The sequence below is a fragment of the Petromyzon marinus genome, chromosome 45 (genome assembly GCF_048934315.1).
Source record: "Petromyzon marinus isolate PM22_M1 ecotype Great Lakes invasive population chromosome 45, UKy_Petmar_22M1.pri1.0, whole genome shotgun sequence".
NCBI classification, from domain to species: domain Eukaryota; kingdom Metazoa; phylum Chordata; class Hyperoartia; order Petromyzontiformes; family Petromyzontidae; genus Petromyzon; species Petromyzon marinus.
The window spans coordinates 3277547-3296691 of NC_133711.1; the positions used below are offsets into that span (position 1 = coordinate 3277547).

Here is a 19145-nt window from a genome sequence, read left to right on the forward strand (position 1 = left end):
CTGAAGGAGCGCTGCAGGAGACAGCTGTCGCCAGCTGTGATTCACTTTGGCGAGAGTCTCTCCGTGCGCACTGCCGCTCGGGGAATATTGGCAGCCAATGGAAGCCCTCGTGTGACTGGACAGTGAAGGGGGTCATCTGAGCAAATGGGATTACGGGATTATGATCCCAGCGCCCCCTACCCCGGCAGTGCCCTCTGGACAATCCACGTCGCATCGCGCGGTAATCCCGGCTTTGCGAAGCTCCACCAGCCGCCTCCGATGTGGTGTTGGTGTTTGCAGTTGGGCAGGAGCGGTGGCGTAGTGGTTAGCGCGCCGCGCTAACCAACCAGACCGACCCGAGTTCGAGTTCAGCTCACGGCCAACGTCAGTGACGAATGATCTAAACCCGATCCTGGGTCTCCCCTAGGTCGACTCGGCCTCAAATGAGTACCTGGTGCGGTGTGTAAAATATCAGCACTGGGGAGACAAAGGCGGCCGGGCGTGGTGCTGGCCACCCAACCCCTCGTGTGCCGTTGCAGGCTTCAAAGTGGCTCGCTGACAGCACTTGCCCGGACAATCTGTTAAAGGTTGTCTATGTGTGTCTGTGTATTTGTATCTCTGTATTTGCATATCTCTGTGCGATTGTGCGTGTACATGTCCGCCTGTGTGTTTTTATGTGCGTGCGATTTTGATAAGTGTGTGCCCCGCCTATATGTGTGTCTGTGTGTCTGTGCGGTTTTGATGTGTCTGTGCGTGAGTGAGTACAAAATATAACACTAAAACATTAATGGGCTCCCTTGGCTGTGATGCACAAATATAAACTCACGACATAGCTCATTAGCAGATATTTCTCTGTAATACAGCAGTGATAATGACCAATGCTGTGGTGTGTTTTGATTTGTGTGCGTGCTTGCATGCTGTGTATGTGTGGGGAGCGGTGGCACCATGGTTAGTGCACTCCGCGACGAACCCGGCCACTTGAGCTCGATTGCTGTTCACGGCCTGCATCAGTGACAAATATCTGAACCAGTCCTGGTCCTTCCCCTACGTCCACTCAGCCTTCAATTAGAATGTGGTGTTGTGTGTTAAACATCGCCGAGGAGGCAAAGACAGCCGAGAGTGATCGTGTGTGTGTTGAAATAGGAGTGTGTGTGTGTGCTTTTATAGGTGTGTGTTTATATAGGTGTGTGTTTATATAGGTGTGTGTGTTCTTTGTGGGGAGCGGTGGTGATATAAATTTGCACACGATAAGACACTTTGTTGAGCTGTCATTTGTGGCCAGTTCGCTTCTGAAAGTGAAGTTAATACCTCAGTGGGCTTTGCCTGCTAGGATGGGCATGGTTTAGTGTTGTATTTGTTTGTGTCTGCGTGATTTGTTTACCTTGCTTGTACTGTGCACTACAACTATCGTATTGTTGTATTGTTTGTTGCTCTGATGTTCTTATCCGCCCCTACTGGACATCTGTGTAACAGAGCTTCATAGCTCATCGGATTCCTGCACGATAAAATAAATATGAACGTGTTGGCGGTGCGCCGGTCCGCGGTTTTAAAGCAGCAACATTTTTCAAACTAATTTATTTTTATTTTATTTTTTTATCGCGATTCTGCAACCCCGGTCAGAAACTCTTGCGGGGGTGGTGTTGCGCAACGTCACTTCTCGTTACGTCCAAGCAGTCGTAAGACGAATCTTAAGAACGGCTGAACACGAAGACGCTTCACAGTCTGTTGCCGTATAGCAGCACCCAGCCTGGTGACGATTTGGCTGGTTCCGTGTTCCACAAAGGCAGCGAGATTTGACTCCTCGTCCCCTAGACTTGGTCGGACGGTTCCTCGATTCATTTCCAGAATAATTTCTTGGCGGACGGCGGCATCAATAGATTACGGCTCTTGCAGCCAGCTACGGCTCTAGGGTTTGGTGTTACGTGTTATTTATGTAGTTTATTGTTTAAAAAAAATTCGGCCACAGTCCCTATGATCACTGTTACATTGCATTTATGGCTTTATTTTGGTGATTTCGAAAACGTTTTTTTGTTTTGGCCATGTTCTTGTTTATTGTAGTACGGAGTTAGACTGATGGCCTTCATCTTAGTTGTCTTGTGGTTGTTGTTGTTGTTTGACTTGTATCCCACTGGGATTTTTGCACACAGCGTTGGTGTATGGTGCTATTTCAGGAATATTTAGATGGTTTTTTTTCCTGGATTTTCTGTTTGCACAGTAACACATAGTCTTGTGGTTGTTGTTGTTGCTTGACTTGCATCCCACTGGGATTTTCGCACACAGCGTTGGTGTATGGTGCTATTTCAGGAATATTTTGATGTTTTTTTTTTCCTGGATTTTCTGTTTGCACAGTAACACATAGTCACTTTAAGATGTTTTTCTTGTTCATGTTTTTTTGTTTGTTGCGGTTGCACCCGATTCAAGAGCCGAATGGCTCACAGGGCTATACCAACATAAACAGAAATGGAACTATGACCGGCTCGTGCCGTTACCCTCGCTCGAGTGGGAAGGCAGCTGCTGAATCGAAGGCGACCTCTGATGGAGAGTCTGCAGCTCAGTCGAGGGCTCCAGCGACGTCGTCACGCCTGGTTTATGAGGACCCCCGTGTGTTATGCTGCACCGGCCTTAGGGGCCGTCCATAAATGACGTCACGCGATTTTGGACGAGTTTTTCGCCCCCCCCCCTCGTCACACGGCGTCACAAAAAGTCAGACCCCCCCCTCAAATATGACGTCACCAAGCTCTGCCCCCCCCAAAAAAAAACAAGCTTCAAATCGCTTTCAACTATTGTCATTGTAGTGCGTATTTAACGTGGCGCTGCACTCTGATGTTGTAGGAGAAAACATTTATTATAATGTCTATTTAATTAAGTAGAACGTGTTATCTATATTTATTTAAAGTTGCGCATTCTGCTGTGACGTCACATTTCTGAACCCCCCCCCCCAAACTCGTCACACATCGTCACAAATGTCTGACCCCCCCCCCCCCCCAGGTGCGTGACGTCATTTATGAACGGCCCCTTACTGCCAATACGTCCATCTTCTGATCCTGTGCCCGTGATGCGTGGCGTGTGCGGGCACAGGCGCGGACTGGTTCGACGTGGAGCTCGCGGTGGCTGTGACGGACGTCAACGACAACGTCCCCGAGTGGCTCATGGAGCCCTTCCCCTTCCTGGGAGTCGTGGCGCCGGACGCTGCCCCGGGCACCGTGGTGTACCGCCTGGCGGCACGGGACGCCGACTCGGGGGCCAACGGCGAGGTCCGATACCAGCTCATCGGAGGTAGTTGCCGGCCCCGCCAAGAGCCCATGTTAAACGCGCCGACGTTGGGCGAACGTTGGACTAAACGTTGGAAACAACGCTTGGCCAACGTTCCGTATCCACTGGCAGCACCGTGTTGCAACAGGCGTCCGTGCGTGGCCAGGCTTCTGATTGTTGGCGCGCTCCATGACCCCGGTGCGTAGGCGGGGAGGGCCGCTTCGAGGTGGACGCGGAGTCGGGCGCCGTGCGCACCGTGGGCGGCGCGCCGCTGGCCCGCGAGCGGCCCTTCGTGCTCACGGTGCTGGCGAGCGACGCGATGGGAGCGCAGGGCGCCTACGCCTCCCTGTCGGTGAGCTCGGCGCCGCGCGCCCCGCAGTTCGGCCGCCAGGCATACGAGGTGGCCATCCCCGAGGGCACGGAGCCCAACCGCACGTGAGTAGGAGCCCTCGGCGTCGTCGTCATCCTCGTCCTCGTCACGGTCATCATCATCATCATCGTCGTTGTCGTCCTTGTTGAAGCGATCTGGTCATCGTAGTCACCATTGCAACATCGTCATCATCGTCGTCGTCATTGGCAGCATCATCACGAGCGCGATTGTCATCGACGTGATTGTGATCTTTATCATAATCATAATCCGCATGCAGCATGGGGATCATCATCATCATCATCGTTGGCATCAGAATTCGAGTTGTAATGCGTCGCGCGCGCGTGCGTGTCCGCGTGCGTGTGCAGGGTGCTGGTGGTGACGGCCCGCTCGTTCCAGGGGGGTCGCGTGTCCTTCTCGCTGCTGGGAAACCCGGCGGGGCTGCTGGCCGTGGCGCCGCGCACGGGGGAGCTGTCGCTCACGCGCGCCGTCGACTACGAGAGCGAGCAGCGGCGCTACCTCGGGGTCATCCGCGCCACCGAGGAGGCGCCCTCGGGGGGGCTGAGCAGCGAGGCTCAGGTCAGGCTGGAGGGGGGGGGGGGGGGGGCGGTGCGGGCGGTGTCGCTTTGAGCCTCGCAGCAACGAGCCACCTGGGTTCGATTCAAGACTCGGGCGCCTTTTGTGCGTCGAGTTTTGATCGTTCTCCGACCTGTTCTGCTGCAGAGTGTGAGTGTAGCAGTGTGAGTGAATGTGTGGAGTCTGTTCTCTGTGTTCTGCAGAGTGTGAGTGTAGCAGTGTGAGTGTGTGTGAGTGAATGTATGGAGTCTGTATGTTCTATGTGTTCTGCAGAGTGTGAGTGTAGCAGTGTGAATGTGTGTGAGTGAATGTGTGGAGTCTGTATGTTCTATGTGTTCTGCAGAGTGTGAGTGTAGCAGTGTGAATGTGTGTGAGTGAATGTGTGGAGTCTGTATGTTCTCTGTGTTCTGCAGAGTGTGAGTGTAGCAGTGTGAGTGTGTGTGTGAGTGAATGTGTGGAGTCTGTTCTCTGTGTTCTGCAGAGTGTGAGTGTAGCAGTGTGAATGTGTGTGAGTGAATGTGTGGAGTCTGTATGTTCTATGTGTTCTGCAGAATGTGAGTGTAGCAGTGTGAATGTGTGTGAGTGAATGTGTGGAGTCTGTATGTTCTCTGTGTTCTGCAGAGTGTGGGTGTAGCAGTGTGAATGTGTGTGGAGTCTGTATGTTCTCTGTGTTCTGCAGAGTGTGAGTGTAGCAGTGTGAGTGTAGCAGTGTGAGTGAATGTGTGGAGTCTGTATGTTCTCTGTGTTCTGCAGAGTGTGAGTGTAGCAGTGTGAATGTGTGTGGAGTCTGTATGTTCTCTGTGTTCTGCAGAGTGTGAGTGTAGCAGTGTGAGTGTAGCAGTGTGAGTGAATGTGTGGAGTCTGTATGTTCTCTGTGTTCTGCAGAGTGTAGTCTGAATGTTTTACGTTTCGGGTAATGACCTTGCTTTATAGAATGCGTTGAGTTTTTTGTTTGATCATTGGGCTTGTGCACCACAGCCAATACGACATCACTAAACTAATTATTTCACAATTATTAATATCAGCAGCAGCACAAACAACAGAACCATCAGCAGAAAAAGACAGCGATTCCCTTTATAGCATGAGCGAACTGTTGGGGCAAGTGCTGTTAACGAGCACCTATGAAGGCCGACACGGCACACGTGGGGGTGGGTGGCCAGCACCACGCCAGGCCGCCTTTGCCTCCCCAGTGGCGAAGTAGACCTAGGGGAGGCCCAGGACCAGTTGATATAATTGTCACTGGTGGCCGTGAGCGGGAACTGAACTCTTCAGATGGTGTTGCAGCGCGCCAATTGCCACACGACCACAGACGAAAATAAACATACGTGGATGTACGTATGCTGAACTTCTTTCGCACCGTACGTAGGCAAGCGTGTTAATCGGACATGCATCACCATCACAAGGGCGGCGACGATAGCAGTGCAATCATCATCGTCGTCGTCGTCAGCTGACGAATCGCTGGTGAATCGTTTAGAGGGGGTGGTGGTGATTTTCTGTACTCAGGTGACGGTGATCATCCTGGACGACAACGACTGCGTCCCAGAATTCCTGCACTCGACCTACAGCTACGAAGGGCTGGCCGAAGACGCGGAAATCGGCACGTACGTCTTGCAGGGTGAGCGCCCTGCCGTCTGAGGTTCATAACGGCCGTGTCGGAGTCGATGGTTCTGGAAACTCGGAGATCCTGCAGTACAAGCCCTGGCGATGTTTGTGTGTGTCCCTCAAATGAGTACCTGGTGCGGTGTGTAAACATCGTCACTAGCGAGACAAAGGCGGCCGGGCGTGCTGAATGGCCACCCAGCCCCTCGTGTGCCGAGCTCGCCAACAGCACTTGCCCTAACAGTCTGTTAAGCCTGTACGGGGGTTCTTTGCCATAATGGCCATGCCAGAACAGCGGAGATCCTGGGTTCTACATTAGATTGATCATAGAGCTTTCCCAACTTCGTGAATTTTAAAAAAGGACAGGGAAGATGATGTGGTTCTGACCCGCCCCTACTCAACATCTGTGAAAAAGAGCTTTATAGCTCATCGAATTGCTCCAGTATAAATACATATTCCGATTCTAATTCTGTTGTTATGCTCTGGTGGATTGGAGACTACGTTTCAAATTTATTTTTCTTAACCAGGTCGTGAGAACCCAAGAGACCACGATGAGTATAATTTTTAAGAGTCACCAAAATGATAAAAATTAAAAAGAGTGAAATTAATTACAACAATAAAGAAAATCTAAATCAGATAAAAAAAATGCGTTGTCACACTAGGAATCTAAAATATTTCACAAAACACAAATCGATGTGAAATAATACAATCCATGTGGCGTGAGTCGGCTCGGCAGGGTTATTTTTAGACTGATCATAGCACAACGACAAATTAGTTCACTCTGGCTCTGACTCCCACACTTGACTTGAGTTGACTCCACTCTCACCCTCTCTCTCTCTCCCCTCCATGTGTCTGTGTCACACACTCCCTTCCCCTCTCTCTCTCTCTCTCCATGTGTCTGTGTCACACACTCCCTTCCCCTCTCTCTCTCTCTCTCCATGTGTCTGTGTCACACACTCCCTCCCCCTCTCATTCTCTCTCTCTCCATGCGTCTGTGTCACACACTCCCTTCCCTCTGATTCTCTCTCTCCATGCGTCTGTGTCACACACTCCCTTCCCTCTGATTCTCTCTCTCCATGTGTCTGTCACCCACTCCTTCCCCTCTCATTCTCTCTCTCCATGTGTCTGTGTCACACACTCCCTTCCCTCTGATTCTCTCTCTCTCCCCTCCATGTGTCTGTGTCACCCACTCCCTTCCCTCTGATTCTCTCTCTCTTCCCTCCATGTGTCTGTGTCACACACTCCCTTCCCCTCTCATCTCTCTCCCCTCCATGTGTCTGTGTCACATACTCCCTTCCCCTCTGATTCTCTCTCTATCCTTGTGTATGTGTCACCCACTCCCTTCCCCTCTCATCTCTCTCCCCTCCATGTGTCTGTGTCACCTACTCCCTCCCCCTCTCATTCTCTCTCTCCATGCGTCTGTGTCACACACTCCCTCCCCTCTCACCCTCTCTCTCTCCCCTCCATGTGTCTGTGTCACTCACTCCCTTCCCTCTCATTCTCTCTCTCTCTCCATGTGTCTGTGTCACCCACTCCTTCCCCTCTCATTCTCTCTCTCTCTCTCCATGCGTCTGTGTCACACACTCCCTTCCCCTCTCACCCTCTCTCTCCATGTGTCTGTGTCACACACTCCCTTCCCTCTGATTCTCTCTCTCTCTCTCCATGTGTCTGTGTCACACACTCCCTTCCCTCTGATTCTCTCTCTCTCTCTCCATGTGTCTGTGTCACCCACTCCCTCCCCCTCTCATTCTCTCTCTCTCCATGTGTCTGTGTCACACACTCCCTTCCCTCTGATTCTCTCTCTCTCTCCATGTGTCTGTGTCACACACTCCCTTCCCTCTGATTCTCTCTCTCTCTCCATGTGTCTGTGTCACACACTCCCTTCCCTCTGATTCTCTCTCTCTCTCCATGTGTCTGTGTCACACACTCCCTTCCCTCTCATTCTCTCTCTCTCCATGTGTCTGTGTCACACACTCCCTTCCCTCTGATTCTCTCTCTCTCTCTCTCCATGTGTCTGTGTCACCCACTCCCTTCCCTCTGATTCTCTCTCTCTCCATGTGTCACACACTCCCTCCCCCTCTCACCCTCTCTCTCTCTCCATGTGTCTGTGTCACACACTCCCTCCCCTCTCATTCTCTCTTCCCTCCATGTGTCTGTGTCACACACTCCTTCCCCTCTCATTCTCTCTCTCCATGTGTCTGTGTCACCCACTCCTTTCCCTCTCATTCTCTCTCTCTCCATGCGTCTGTGTCACCCACTCCCTCCCCCTCTCATTCTCTCTCTCCATGTGTCTGTGTCACACACTCCCTCCCCCTCTCACCCTCTCTCTCTCCCCTCCATGCGTCTGTGTCACCTACTCCCTCCCCCTCTCATTCTCTCTCTCCATGTGTCTGTGTCACACACTCCCTCCCCCTCTCACCCTCTCTCTCTCCCCTCCATGTGTCTGTGTCACCCACTCCCTCCCCCTCTCACCCTCTCTCTCCCCTCCATGCGTCTGTGTCACTCACTCCCTCCCCCTCTCATCCTATCCCCCCCCCGCTCCGTGCCTCCTTGTCGCCCGCTCCATCTCTCCGCCTCTCCCGGTCGCCGCCAGTGTCGGCCCGAGACTGCGACTCCGGCCTCAACGCGCTGCTCTCCTACTTCGTGGCGGGAGGCGGCGGGGGCGACTTCGCGGTGTCTCCCGACGGCTCCGTGTCGGTGGCGCGGGCCCTGGACCACGAGCGGTCCCGCGGCGCCTACGAGTTTGCCGTGGCGGCCGTGGACCGGGGCCACCCGCCCCGCACGGGCACCGCCGCCGTGCGCGTCCGCGTCGCCAACGTCAACGACGAGGCGCCGCGCTTCTCCCGGAGCACGTGCGTGCGTGTGTGTGTGCGCGTGCGTGTCCGTGCGTGTGTGTGTGCGCGTGCGTGTCCGTGCGTGTGTGTGTGTGCGTGCGTGTCCGTGCGTGTGTGTGTGCGTGTCTGTGCGTGTGTGTGTGTGCGTTTGAGCACGTGTGTCCCGTGCGTACATGCGTGTGTGTGTGTGTGTACAGAGCAGTAGTGCAATGGTTAGCGCTACGCTGCGCTACGAACCCGGCGACCCGAGTTCGATTCCCGCTCACGGCCAACACCAGTGACGATTGTCTGAACCGGTCCTGGGCCTTCCCTAGGTCGACTTAGCCTCAAATGAGTACCTGATGCGGTGCTAGCTCCCCCTTCCCCACCCCCACTCGTGTGCCGTGCCGCCCTTCATATGTGCTCGCTAACAGCACTTGCCCCAACAGTCTAAGGCTTACGTGAGATCTTTGTCTCTATGTGTGCATGTCAATTCGTGCGTGCGTCCGTCCGTGTGCGTGCACAGCTTCTGTTTGTCCGGATAGAGGGAGCTCAACGGGATGTTGAGCTGAATGGAGTGAAGTGCCCCACACGTGTCACTGAGTGAAGTGCTCCACGCGTGTCACTGAGTGAAGTGCCCCACGCGTGTCACTGAGTGAAGTGCTCCACGCGTGTCACTGAGTGAAGTGCCCCACGCGTGTCACTGAGTGAAGTGCTCCACGTGTGTCACTGAGTGAAGTGCCCCACACGTGTCACTGAGTGAAGTGCCCCACGCGTGTCACTGAGTGAAGTGCTCCACGCGTGTCACTGAGTGAAGTGCCCCACGCGTGTCACTGAGTGAAGTGCCCCACGCGTGTCACTGAGTGAAGTGCCCCACGCGTGTCACTGAGTGAAGTGCCCCACGCGTGTCACTGAGTGAAGTGCTCCACGTGTGTCACTGAGTGAAGTGCCCCACGCGTGTCACTGAGTGAAGTGCCCCACGCGTGTCACTGAGTGAAGTGCCCCACGCGTGTCACTGAGTGAAGTGCCCCACGTGTGACACTGAGTGAAGTGCTCCACGCGTGTCACTGAGTGAAGTGCCCCACGCGTGTCACTGAGTGAAGTGCCCCACGTGTGTCACTGAGTGAAGTGCCCCACGCGTGTCACTGAGTGAAGTGCCCCACGTGTGACACTGAGTGAAGTGCCCCACGTGTGTCACTGAGTGAAGTGCCCCACGTGTGTCACTGAGTGAAGTGCCCCACGCGTGTCACTGAGTGAAGTGCTCCACGTGTGTCACTGAGTGAAGTGCCCCACGTGTGTCACTGAGTGAAGTGCTCCACGCGTGTCACTGAGTGAAGTGCCCCACGCGTGTCACTGAGTGAAGTGCTCCACGTGTGACACTGAGTGAAGTGCCCCACGTGTGACACTGAGTGAAGTGCCCCACGCGTGTCACTGAGTGAAGTGCTCCACGCGTGTCACTGAGTGAAGTGCTCCACGCGTGTCACTGAGTGAAGTGCCCCACGCGTGTCACTGAGTGAAGTGCTCCACGTGTGACACTGAGTGAAGTGCCCCACGTGTGACACTGAGTGAAGTGCCCCACGCGTGTGACACTGAGTGTAGCGCCCCACGCGTTTCACTGAGTGAAGTGCTCCACGCGTGTCACTGAGTGAAGTGCCCCACGCGTGTCACTGAGTGAAGTGCCCCACGTGTGACACTGAGTGAAGTGCTCCACGTGTGACACTGAGTGAAGTGCCCCACGCGTGTCACTGAGTGAAGTGCCCCACACGTGTCACTGAGTGAAGTGCCCCACGCGTGTCACTGAGTGAAGTGCTCCACGTGTGTCACTGAGTGAAGTGCCCCACGTGTGACACTGAGTGAAGTGCCCCACGCGTTTCACTGAGTGAAGTGCCCCACGCGTGTGACACTGAGTGAAGTGCCCCACGCGTGTCACTGAGTGAAGTGCCCCACGCGTGTCACTGAGTGAAGTGCCCCACGCGTGTCACTGAGTGAAGTGCCCCACGTGTGACACTGAGTGAAGTGCCCCACGTGTGACACTGAGTGAAGTGCCCCACGTGTGTCACTGAGTGAAGTGCCCCACGCGTGTCACTGAGTGAAGTGCCCCACGCGTGTCACTGAGTGAAGTGCCCCACGTGTGACACTGAGTGAAGTGCCCCACGCGTGTCACTGAGTGAAGTGCCCCACACGTGTCACTGAGTGAAGTGCCCCACGCGTGTCACTGAGTGAAGTGCCCCACGTGTGTCACTGAGTGAAGTGCCCCACACGTGTCGCTGCGCCAGGTACCAGGCGCTCATCTCGGAGGAGGCGGGGCCGCACGCGCTCGTGGGCTCGGTGCTCGCGATCGACCCCGATGGGGACGCCGTCTCCTACGCAATCGCCAGCGGCAACGAGGACGGAAACTTTCTCATCGACCCACACGAAGGCTCGCTCCCTCGCTCAGTCACTCGATCACTGTTTCGCTCAGCGCACTCGCTCATACATTCGTTCGTTAATTCGCTCACTCGTTCGCTCACGCTGATGATGCAATGATGTCGGTACAGCAGCTGTTGCCGACGGTGATATCTCTAATGCTGCTTGCTGATGCCTATAATGGTGATGTCGATGTCGCTGCTGCTGCTGCTGCTGCCGCAGGCATCATCCGCTTGCGATCCTCGCCGCCGCCGCGCCTGCTTGGCCCCTCGTACACGCTGGGGGTCACGGCGACGGATGACAACGCGTCGGGTGGCGCGGGGCCCCTGCGCGGACACGCCACCGTCAGCGTCACCGTCCGTGACGTCAACAACAACAAGCCCCACTTTGCTGAGGTGGCGCACACCCCGACCCCCCACCCGACCCCCTCTTCCCATCCCCCTCCCACCCCCTCCCACTCCCCTCCCACCCCCCTCCCACCCCCCTCCCACCTACGGCGGGGCCGTCGAGCCCCCCCCCCGCCACCCCGTGCCGGTCTTTGCATCCCCTATCGTTTTCTGACCCTGTGAACAAGAGCTTCACAGCTCATCGGATTTCTCCAGGATAAATAAAGATGCTGATTATGAGTAGGCGCTCGCTAACGGCATTCGCCCCAAACGTCTGTCGATTATCTGAATCGGCCCTGGGTCTCCCCTAGGTCGACTCAGCCTCAAATGAGTACCTGGTGCGGTGTATAAACATCGCCACTTGGGGGAGACAAAGGCGGCCGGGCCGTGGTGCTGGCCACCCACCCCCTCATGTGCCTTTCCAGCCTAAATAAGTGCTCGCCAACAGCACTTGCCCTCACAGTCTGTTAAGGCTACACGGGGGATCTTTGCCTTTGTGTGCAGTGTGCCCGCTACAGCGAGCTCGCCGTGGTTGCCGAGAACCTCCCCGCGGGCCAGGCGGTCGTGCAGGTCGAGGCCCACGATGCTGATGAGGGCGACAATGGGCGAGTCCGCTACGGGCTCATCCAGCGGGCGGATGCGTCGCCTGCTCTGCACATCCACCCCGAGACCGGTGAGGCCTCGCCCGCACCTGGGATCCAACCCATCCCGCAGAGCTGCCCTACCGGGTGTGGTCACTTGCACGAGGTCAGGGCGGAGCCTCTCCCCTCCTCCTGCAGCCTCCCTCGATCCCATCTCCCTCCCTCTCGCTTCCGCTCACAACCTCCTCTCTATCGCCGTCTCATCTCCCCTCTTATCTTCGAATCTCCACTCCCTTCCTCTCCCTTCCTCTCTCATCCCCCCCCTCGCGTCCCTCCTCCTCTCTCATCTGCTTCACTCCTCTCCACCATTTTTTTCATTTTTTCTCTTTCCTCTCCCACCCCCTGTACCCCCTCGCCATTCTCTCACCTCCCCTCTACCCCCTCTACCCCCTCACCATTCTCCCTTCTCCCACCCCCTGTACCCCCTCGCCATTCTCTCATCCCCCACCCCCTCTACCCCCTCGCCATTCTCTCACCTCCCCTCTACCCCCTCTACCCCCTCGCCATTCTCTCACCTCCCCTCTACCCCCTCGCCATTCTCTCATCTCCCACCCCCTCTACCCCCTCGCCATTCTCTCATCTCCCACCCCCTCTACCCCCTCACCATTCTCCCATCCCCCACCACCCCCTCTACCCCCTCACCATTCTCCCTTCTCCCACCCCCTCTACTCCCTCACCATTCTCTCACCTCCCCTCTACCCCCTCTACCCCCTCACCATTCTCTCACCTCCCCTCTACCCCCTCTACCCCCTCGCCATTCTCTCACCTCCCCTCTACCCCCTCGCCATTCTCTCATCTCCCACCCCCTCTACCCCCTCGCCATTCTCCCTTCTCCCACTCCCTCTACCCCCTCACCATTCTCCCTTCTCCCACCCCCTCTACTCCCTCACCATTCTCTCACCTCCCCTCTACCCCCTCTACCCCCTCACCATTCTCTCATCCCCCACCACCCTCTACCCCCTCACCATTCTCCCATCCCCCACCACCCCCTCTACCCCCTCGCCATTCCCTCCTCTCCCGTCTCCTCCCCCCCTCCACCGCTCAGGGCTGATCACCACGACGCGGCCGCTCGACCGGGAGGCCCAGCGTGAGCACGCGGTCACGGTGACGGCCACGGACCAGGGCTCGGAGCCGCTGGTGGGGGTGTGCCGACTCGCGGTCACCGTCGCCGATGACAACGACAACGCCCCGCGCTTCGAGGCGGCGCGATACGAGCGTACGGCGACGGCAGCAAACAGCAATAACAACCGCAGACAACCACAGACAACCACAGACAACAAGCGGAACTGTAGATGGCTCGACAGCTTTAGTTTATATTCGTTGGGTCTTTCGGTAAAGTCACCGAGAGCAACATTTCTTACAGAAAACTACGACGTTTCGATCGCGACACAAGCATTCGACATCAGGAGGAAAAAAACAGCGGGAAAGCTGCTGACGCAGGCTGTTTTAAAGGTTTGAAATGGGTGTAGCCCGAGGGTCATAAACGAAATGGGCAGGGCTAGGTGATGTTAACGTGAGAAATTTGCATGTAAATGTCTTTCGGTAAAGACACTTAGAACAACATTTCTTACAGAAAACTACGACGTTTCGATCGCGACACAAGCAATCGACATCAGGAGGAAAAAAACAGCGGGAAAGCTGCTGACGCAGGCTGTTTTAAAGGTTTGAAGTGGGCGCAGTTTATCCGAGCGTCGCCACTCTGCCGCCCACCGCCCCTCCCTTCTGTGCCCACCCCCTGCACGACCGCAGACATCCTGCGAGAGGACACCCCGGTGGGCACGAGCTTCCTGCGCGTGGCCGCGCACGACGAGGACCAGGGCGCGAACGCCGCCGTCACCTACTCGCTGTCGGGCGACCCGCCCGAGTACATGCGCGTCAACCCCGCCACCGGCTGGGTCTACGTGCACCAGCCCATCTCGCTGGTGCGCTGCAGCGGGGAGCGGTGGGATGCCCTGCGGGGGAGTTGGCGTCGCTCTGTGCCTCGTGTAGCCGTGCCGGCCTTTGTGGGTGCTGCTCGCGAACAGCACTTGCACCAAGTTGTTTAAGGCTACGCAGGGGGGGGGGTGTGGGTGTGGGTCTTTGCGCGAGAGCTGGGCTGGGGTGTGCGAGGCGGTATTGCGGTGGTTAGCGCTACTTGCCGCTACAAACACACGCGGCCCGAGTTCACTTCCTGTTAAATTTCGATTTAAAGGTTTCGTGACTGCAAGGATTCATCTTCTTTGGTTCTTTCGGTAAAGTCACGTTAGAATGAGAATGAAATAATTAATTAATAAAATAAAATAACACAATAAAATTCTCACGACGTTTCGGCCACTTGTGTTGTGATTCTCATTCTACGTAACTTTACCGAAAGAACCAAAGAAGATCACTTCCTGTCCTTAGCCCTACATCGGTGTTGATTATCCGAACCGGTCCTGGGCTCCCACTATAGGTCGATTCGACCGGTGTTGGCCTTCATAGGTGCTCACTAACAACACATTCCCCAATAGTTGCTGTAGGATCGTTGTCTTGTTTCCTTTAAGTGTGTGACTTCAAGTATTTATGCGTGTATGTGAGTGTGTGCATATTGGTGTGCGATGCGTTTATTTGCATACAGTAAATGTGTGCGTGTCCGTTCACGTATGCATGCGTGTGTGTGTGTGTTCGTGGGCATGGCTATGTGTACACGTGTGTAACCATGTGACTGCACGCATTTGCTAGTAAGCATCCACGTGATACGTGGTGCGTGTGCGCTTGTGGTGGTAGCAGCGGCACACCAACTCCCCTGGCACTCTGTTCTGGCGATCATTCATCCGCCAAATATCCACGGACACATCGTGCAAAAACCGCAAGGGAGTTTCCACGTTTCCCTGCCAACGACAACCACCTGCCCATCAACTAAGCAGTGTCACTCAGCAGTGTCACTTCGCCACCGAATGCCCAAGTCCCGATCCACCCTTCTGGCATCACGCTGCTGCCGTTTACCATTTTTTCGTCAAGGAGCGGAGACCATCGTCACGCCAACTCCGGTGGTCATCCTTGCAGCAGCAGCAGCAGCAGCTTTTTACTCGCCATTCAACAAAGACGGTGGTCGCCACGTCGCGCACTCTCAGATGCACTTCAGCGGCCGTCTGGAACGCTCTTCCTTCCGATATTAGAAAGCCACTGGAGCTGTGCACTTTCAAATAATTTAGATTGAAAATGCATTTAGAGCTGCTTTTTGGGTTTAGTTTGTTGTCTTTCCCCCCGCACCTCCGATTAGCACGGTTGGCTACGTACGGTGTCGAAAGAAGTCCAACATACCTACACATGCAAAATCAACAGGCCGATACGCATATCTCCTTTATGAATGAAGAATGAAAGACACAAGTGCCACAGTGGTAGTGTTGCTGTGGCCATACAACTACAGACCATTAAGGGAACCACTGTTGTCTGCACTCCGACGGAGGAGGAGCAGCAAAGCGACACGAACTCTTGTCTTCTGAAGGAAGCCCTCTCGTCGTGGCCAGCAGCAGACCTGTGAAAGAGAGCTTTACAGCTCATCGGATTCCTCCGGTATAAATAAATGTTGGGATTCCGGCCTCGACATTGGCACCTCTCGATCCTGAACACGTCTCTGCTGACACATCTGCTGGTGGCTTTGGAGGCCACCACCTCACAAGCCATGGCAGTAGATGCGGATACCTGATGCACAAAAATAACATTTTAAACTTTCCAGCAGTGTGCGACTGTGGGTCATCCAGGACAGACCGCACACACAGCGTGTAACGACGCAATCCCCGACCCACAGATACGAAGCACACATCACAGCGATATAACTCCGCTGTTCCTGACTCGATTATCTGGCTGGGACCACCCAAATGTCAAGCGGTAGGTGTTCCTCCGCATTTAAATCTTCAGCCATACGACAAGAACGAGAAGAGCTCGCAGTCGGAGGGCTTCTTCCTCTGACGTTCTCGTCTCCGCTGACGGGGCCGGTCACGAGTAGCGTCTCCCCGCCTCCCTCGCATCCCCCCTCCCCTCCCCACCCCCCGCGTAGAACCCGCTCATCCGCCGCCTCGTGGTGGCGACGGACGGAGGCAACCGCAGCAGCTCAGTGGAGCTGTCGGTGAGCATCACCAACCTGCGCAACCAGCCGCCTCGCTGGCACAGCGACCGCTACGACATCACCGTGCCGGAGAACACGACGCGCGACACCGTTATCCTGGTGCGCGCACGAACGCACGCGCACTCACGCACGCGCACAGCAATGCATGCACGTAGCTGTACACAGTGCGTTTAAATGCAACTGCATCGCAAGGCGCTTTATACGATTGTAGTGGGTTCAACTGAGTCGCAGACGTAGGCTTTGTAGGCAGCGCATTTATTTAGTTCCAACACACGGGGTAACTGCCCCTTAACAGAATAACAACCTCGGGTGGTGACTACCAGGCTAACTACCCTAGTTACCACACTAGTTACCACACTAGTTACTACACTAGTTACCACGTAAGTGTTACTACGGACCCGGGACCAACAGCATCTGTCCGGGCCCACGTGCTGGAAGACTCGTAGAACGGAGATCGTGACGAAGGGTTCTTTCCCCAGGATGAACAACCCCGGTCCCTCTCGGGACGCGGATTATATTCTCTGCGGCGTGGCCGGCTCCGCCCTTGGCCGCCACGTCCACCTTCCAGAACCATCGGGAAGGACCTGGGTCCCAATCACTTGACCCCCACTAGCCCCCAAGGGGGCCCCTCTGTCATCTTAACCGGGCACGTGTCCTCCCGGGTCAACCAGAGTGCCATGGCCTCACACGTCCATCCCCTTTGGGTCGGCACCCACACACCGTGTCTTGTAGGGCCGGCACTGCACTTACAACATGGTGACATCCAGTAATGTCGCTACACAATGAAAAGCACCGCATTAGGTAAGGGTGGGTGGGTGTGGTGGGATTGGGGACGGCAGGGAAACGGTGGGAGAGGAGAGGAGAGAGCGACAGCCCAAAAGTCAGGGCAGCACCAAAGTGTTCCCAGGGCCAGTGGGTCACGTGGGCGTGCTGCCTTGCCGATAAAATTCGAGTGGACAGTGTCACTGGGTACGCACCCCATGGCAGCGCATTCCCGTCACGTTCAGCTGTAACTCGGGGATACTGGGGAGATGAGCTCGATATTTCACGCGCATTGAAACGCACCACCAGATGAGAATATCGCCACAATATTTAACGTGTGGATGCGCGATGGAATAAATAATTCCCCGTGAATCCTACGGGGTTTTGGGGGGGGAGCTGTTCGAGGGCACGGTGGCTAGGAGATGTTAACTACCTCGCCTGGTATGCAGGAGGTCGTGGGTTCATTCCCGACCCTGACACCTGCTGTATATTTAGAGTTTGTGTGTCTCTCTCCGCGTGGTCGTGTGGATTTTTCTCCGGGTCCTGCGGTTTTTCCCCTCCACATTCAGAATCAACATCCCACGTTCGGAGTATTTGCCTACTATAAATATCCACGCGGCAAGCCACTTCGTTGAGTTATCACTTGTGATAGACAGATCGCGAATCTGAAAAAAGAGAGGTACAGCTCAGCGGGCCTTGTACCTGATAAAATAAAATAGTTTAGTTTACAGTCACCCTGAAACAGTCTCGGTGTGCGGCGATGAGCCCTTGTTGAGCGAGAACCTCTCCCCCGGGGCCTCCACGGCACCGCCTTCTCTGTGCCGCCGCGTGGGGCAGACGCTGAAGGCGAGCTCGCAGCTGGGTGACCCCCGGGTCACCTACACCCTGGAGGAGGGCGGCCCCACCGCCCTTTTCTACCTGAGCCCCAACCGCGCCGACGGCTCCGCCTCGCTGCTGCTCGCCGAGCCCCTCGACTACGAGGCCGCCCCGCGCCTCTCGCTCCGGGTTCGGGCCCAGAACGTGGCCGCGGTGCCGCTGGCCGCCTTCGCCAGTGTCTACGTCTCCGTCACCGGTCGGTGCTCGCTCGTTCGCTCGTTCATTCGCTCCACCGTTCGTTCGCTCCACCGCTCGGCCTTCCTCGCTCGCCAAAGTCGCCCCGAGCCAGGAGTGCACGTAATGCCTGTGCCACGTCGAAAAGCATCCACGTGTTCAGTTATCGTAAGTAACGTGGCTGGATGCAATGTGGCAGGTTTGTTGTGCAGTTATTAGTGGCCAGGCTGAGAACATTAATTGACTACAGTTCAATTTAATCACAAGCCAGTCTATTGTGTGAATTCATGGATTTTATGTGTGAGCCTATGGGGTGTCTGTGCGAGTCTGTGGGTATTCTCTGCGAGTCCCCGGGGTTTCTGTGCGAGTCTCTGGGGTGTTTGTGCGAGTCTCTGGGTTTTCTGTGCGAGTCTCTGGGGTGTTTGTGCGAGTCTCTGGGGTTTCTGTGCGAGTCTCTGGGTTTCTGTGCGAGTCTCTGGGGTTTTTGTGCGAGTCTCAGGGGTTTCTGTGCGAGTCTCTGGGGTGTTTGTGCGAGTCCCCGGGGTTTCTGTGCGAGTCTCTGGGGTGTTTGTGCGAGTCTCTGGGTTTTCTGTGCGAGTCTCTGGGGTGTTTGTGCGAGTCTCTGGGGTGTTTGTGCGAGTCTCTGGGGTTTCTGTGCGAGTCTCTGGGGTGTTTGTGTGAGTCTCTGGGTTTCTGTGCGAGTCTCTGGGGTTTTCTGTGCGAGTCTCTGGGGTTTCTGTGTGAGTCCCTGGGGTTTCTGTGCGAGTCTCTGGGGTTTCTGTGCGAGTCTCTGGGGTTTCTGTGCGAGTCTCTGGGGTGTTTGTGCGAGTCTCTGGGGTGTTTGTGCGAGTCTCTGGGGTTTCTGTGCGAGTCTCTGGGGTGTTTGTGTGAGTCTCTGGGTTTCTGTGCGAGTCTCTGGGGTTTTCTGTGCGAGTCTCTGGGGTTTCTGTGCGAGTCCCTGGGGTTTCTGTGCGAGTCTCTGGGGTTTCTGTGCGAGTCTCTGGGGTTTCTGTGCGAGTCTCTGGGGTTTCTGTGCGAGTCCCTGGGGTTTCTGTGCGAGTCTCTGAGGGTTCTGTGCGAGTCTGCGGGTCTCTATGTAGGTTAACAGGCGACTCTGTTGAGACAAGTCGCCTTGCAACTCTTCTTTGAGACTGCCGTAGAATGAGGCAAAGAGCAAGCGACGCGTGGGGTGGCCTCAACGGCAACCGGCGACGTTGACCTCGTAAC

At 55.6% G+C, this 19145-nt stretch overlaps 1 protein-coding gene across 1 annotated transcript in view; it reads left to right on the forward strand.

Moving 5' to 3' along the window:
• Positions 1–19145, forward strand: part of LOC116952113 (neural-cadherin-like) — a 75010-nt gene that overhangs the window by 23404 nt on the left and 32461 nt on the right. Inside the window, exons 3-14 of the mRNA XM_076074043.1 lie at positions 3058–3255; positions 3438–3666; positions 3967–4177; positions 5678–5789; positions 8367–8625; positions 10863–11005; positions 11215–11387; positions 11883–12051; positions 13065–13235; positions 13769–13941; positions 16038–16205; positions 17706–17940. Coding sequence (XP_075930158.1) covers positions 3058–3255; positions 3438–3666; positions 3967–4177; positions 5678–5789; positions 8367–8625; positions 10863–11005; positions 11215–11387; positions 11883–12051; positions 13065–13235; positions 13769–13941; positions 16038–16205; positions 17706–17940 — 2241 coding nt within the window. The remainder of the gene's footprint in view (positions 1–3057; positions 3256–3437; positions 3667–3966; positions 4178–5677; positions 5790–8366; positions 8626–10862; positions 11006–11214; positions 11388–11882; positions 12052–13064; positions 13236–13768; positions 13942–16037; positions 16206–17705; positions 17941–19145) is intronic.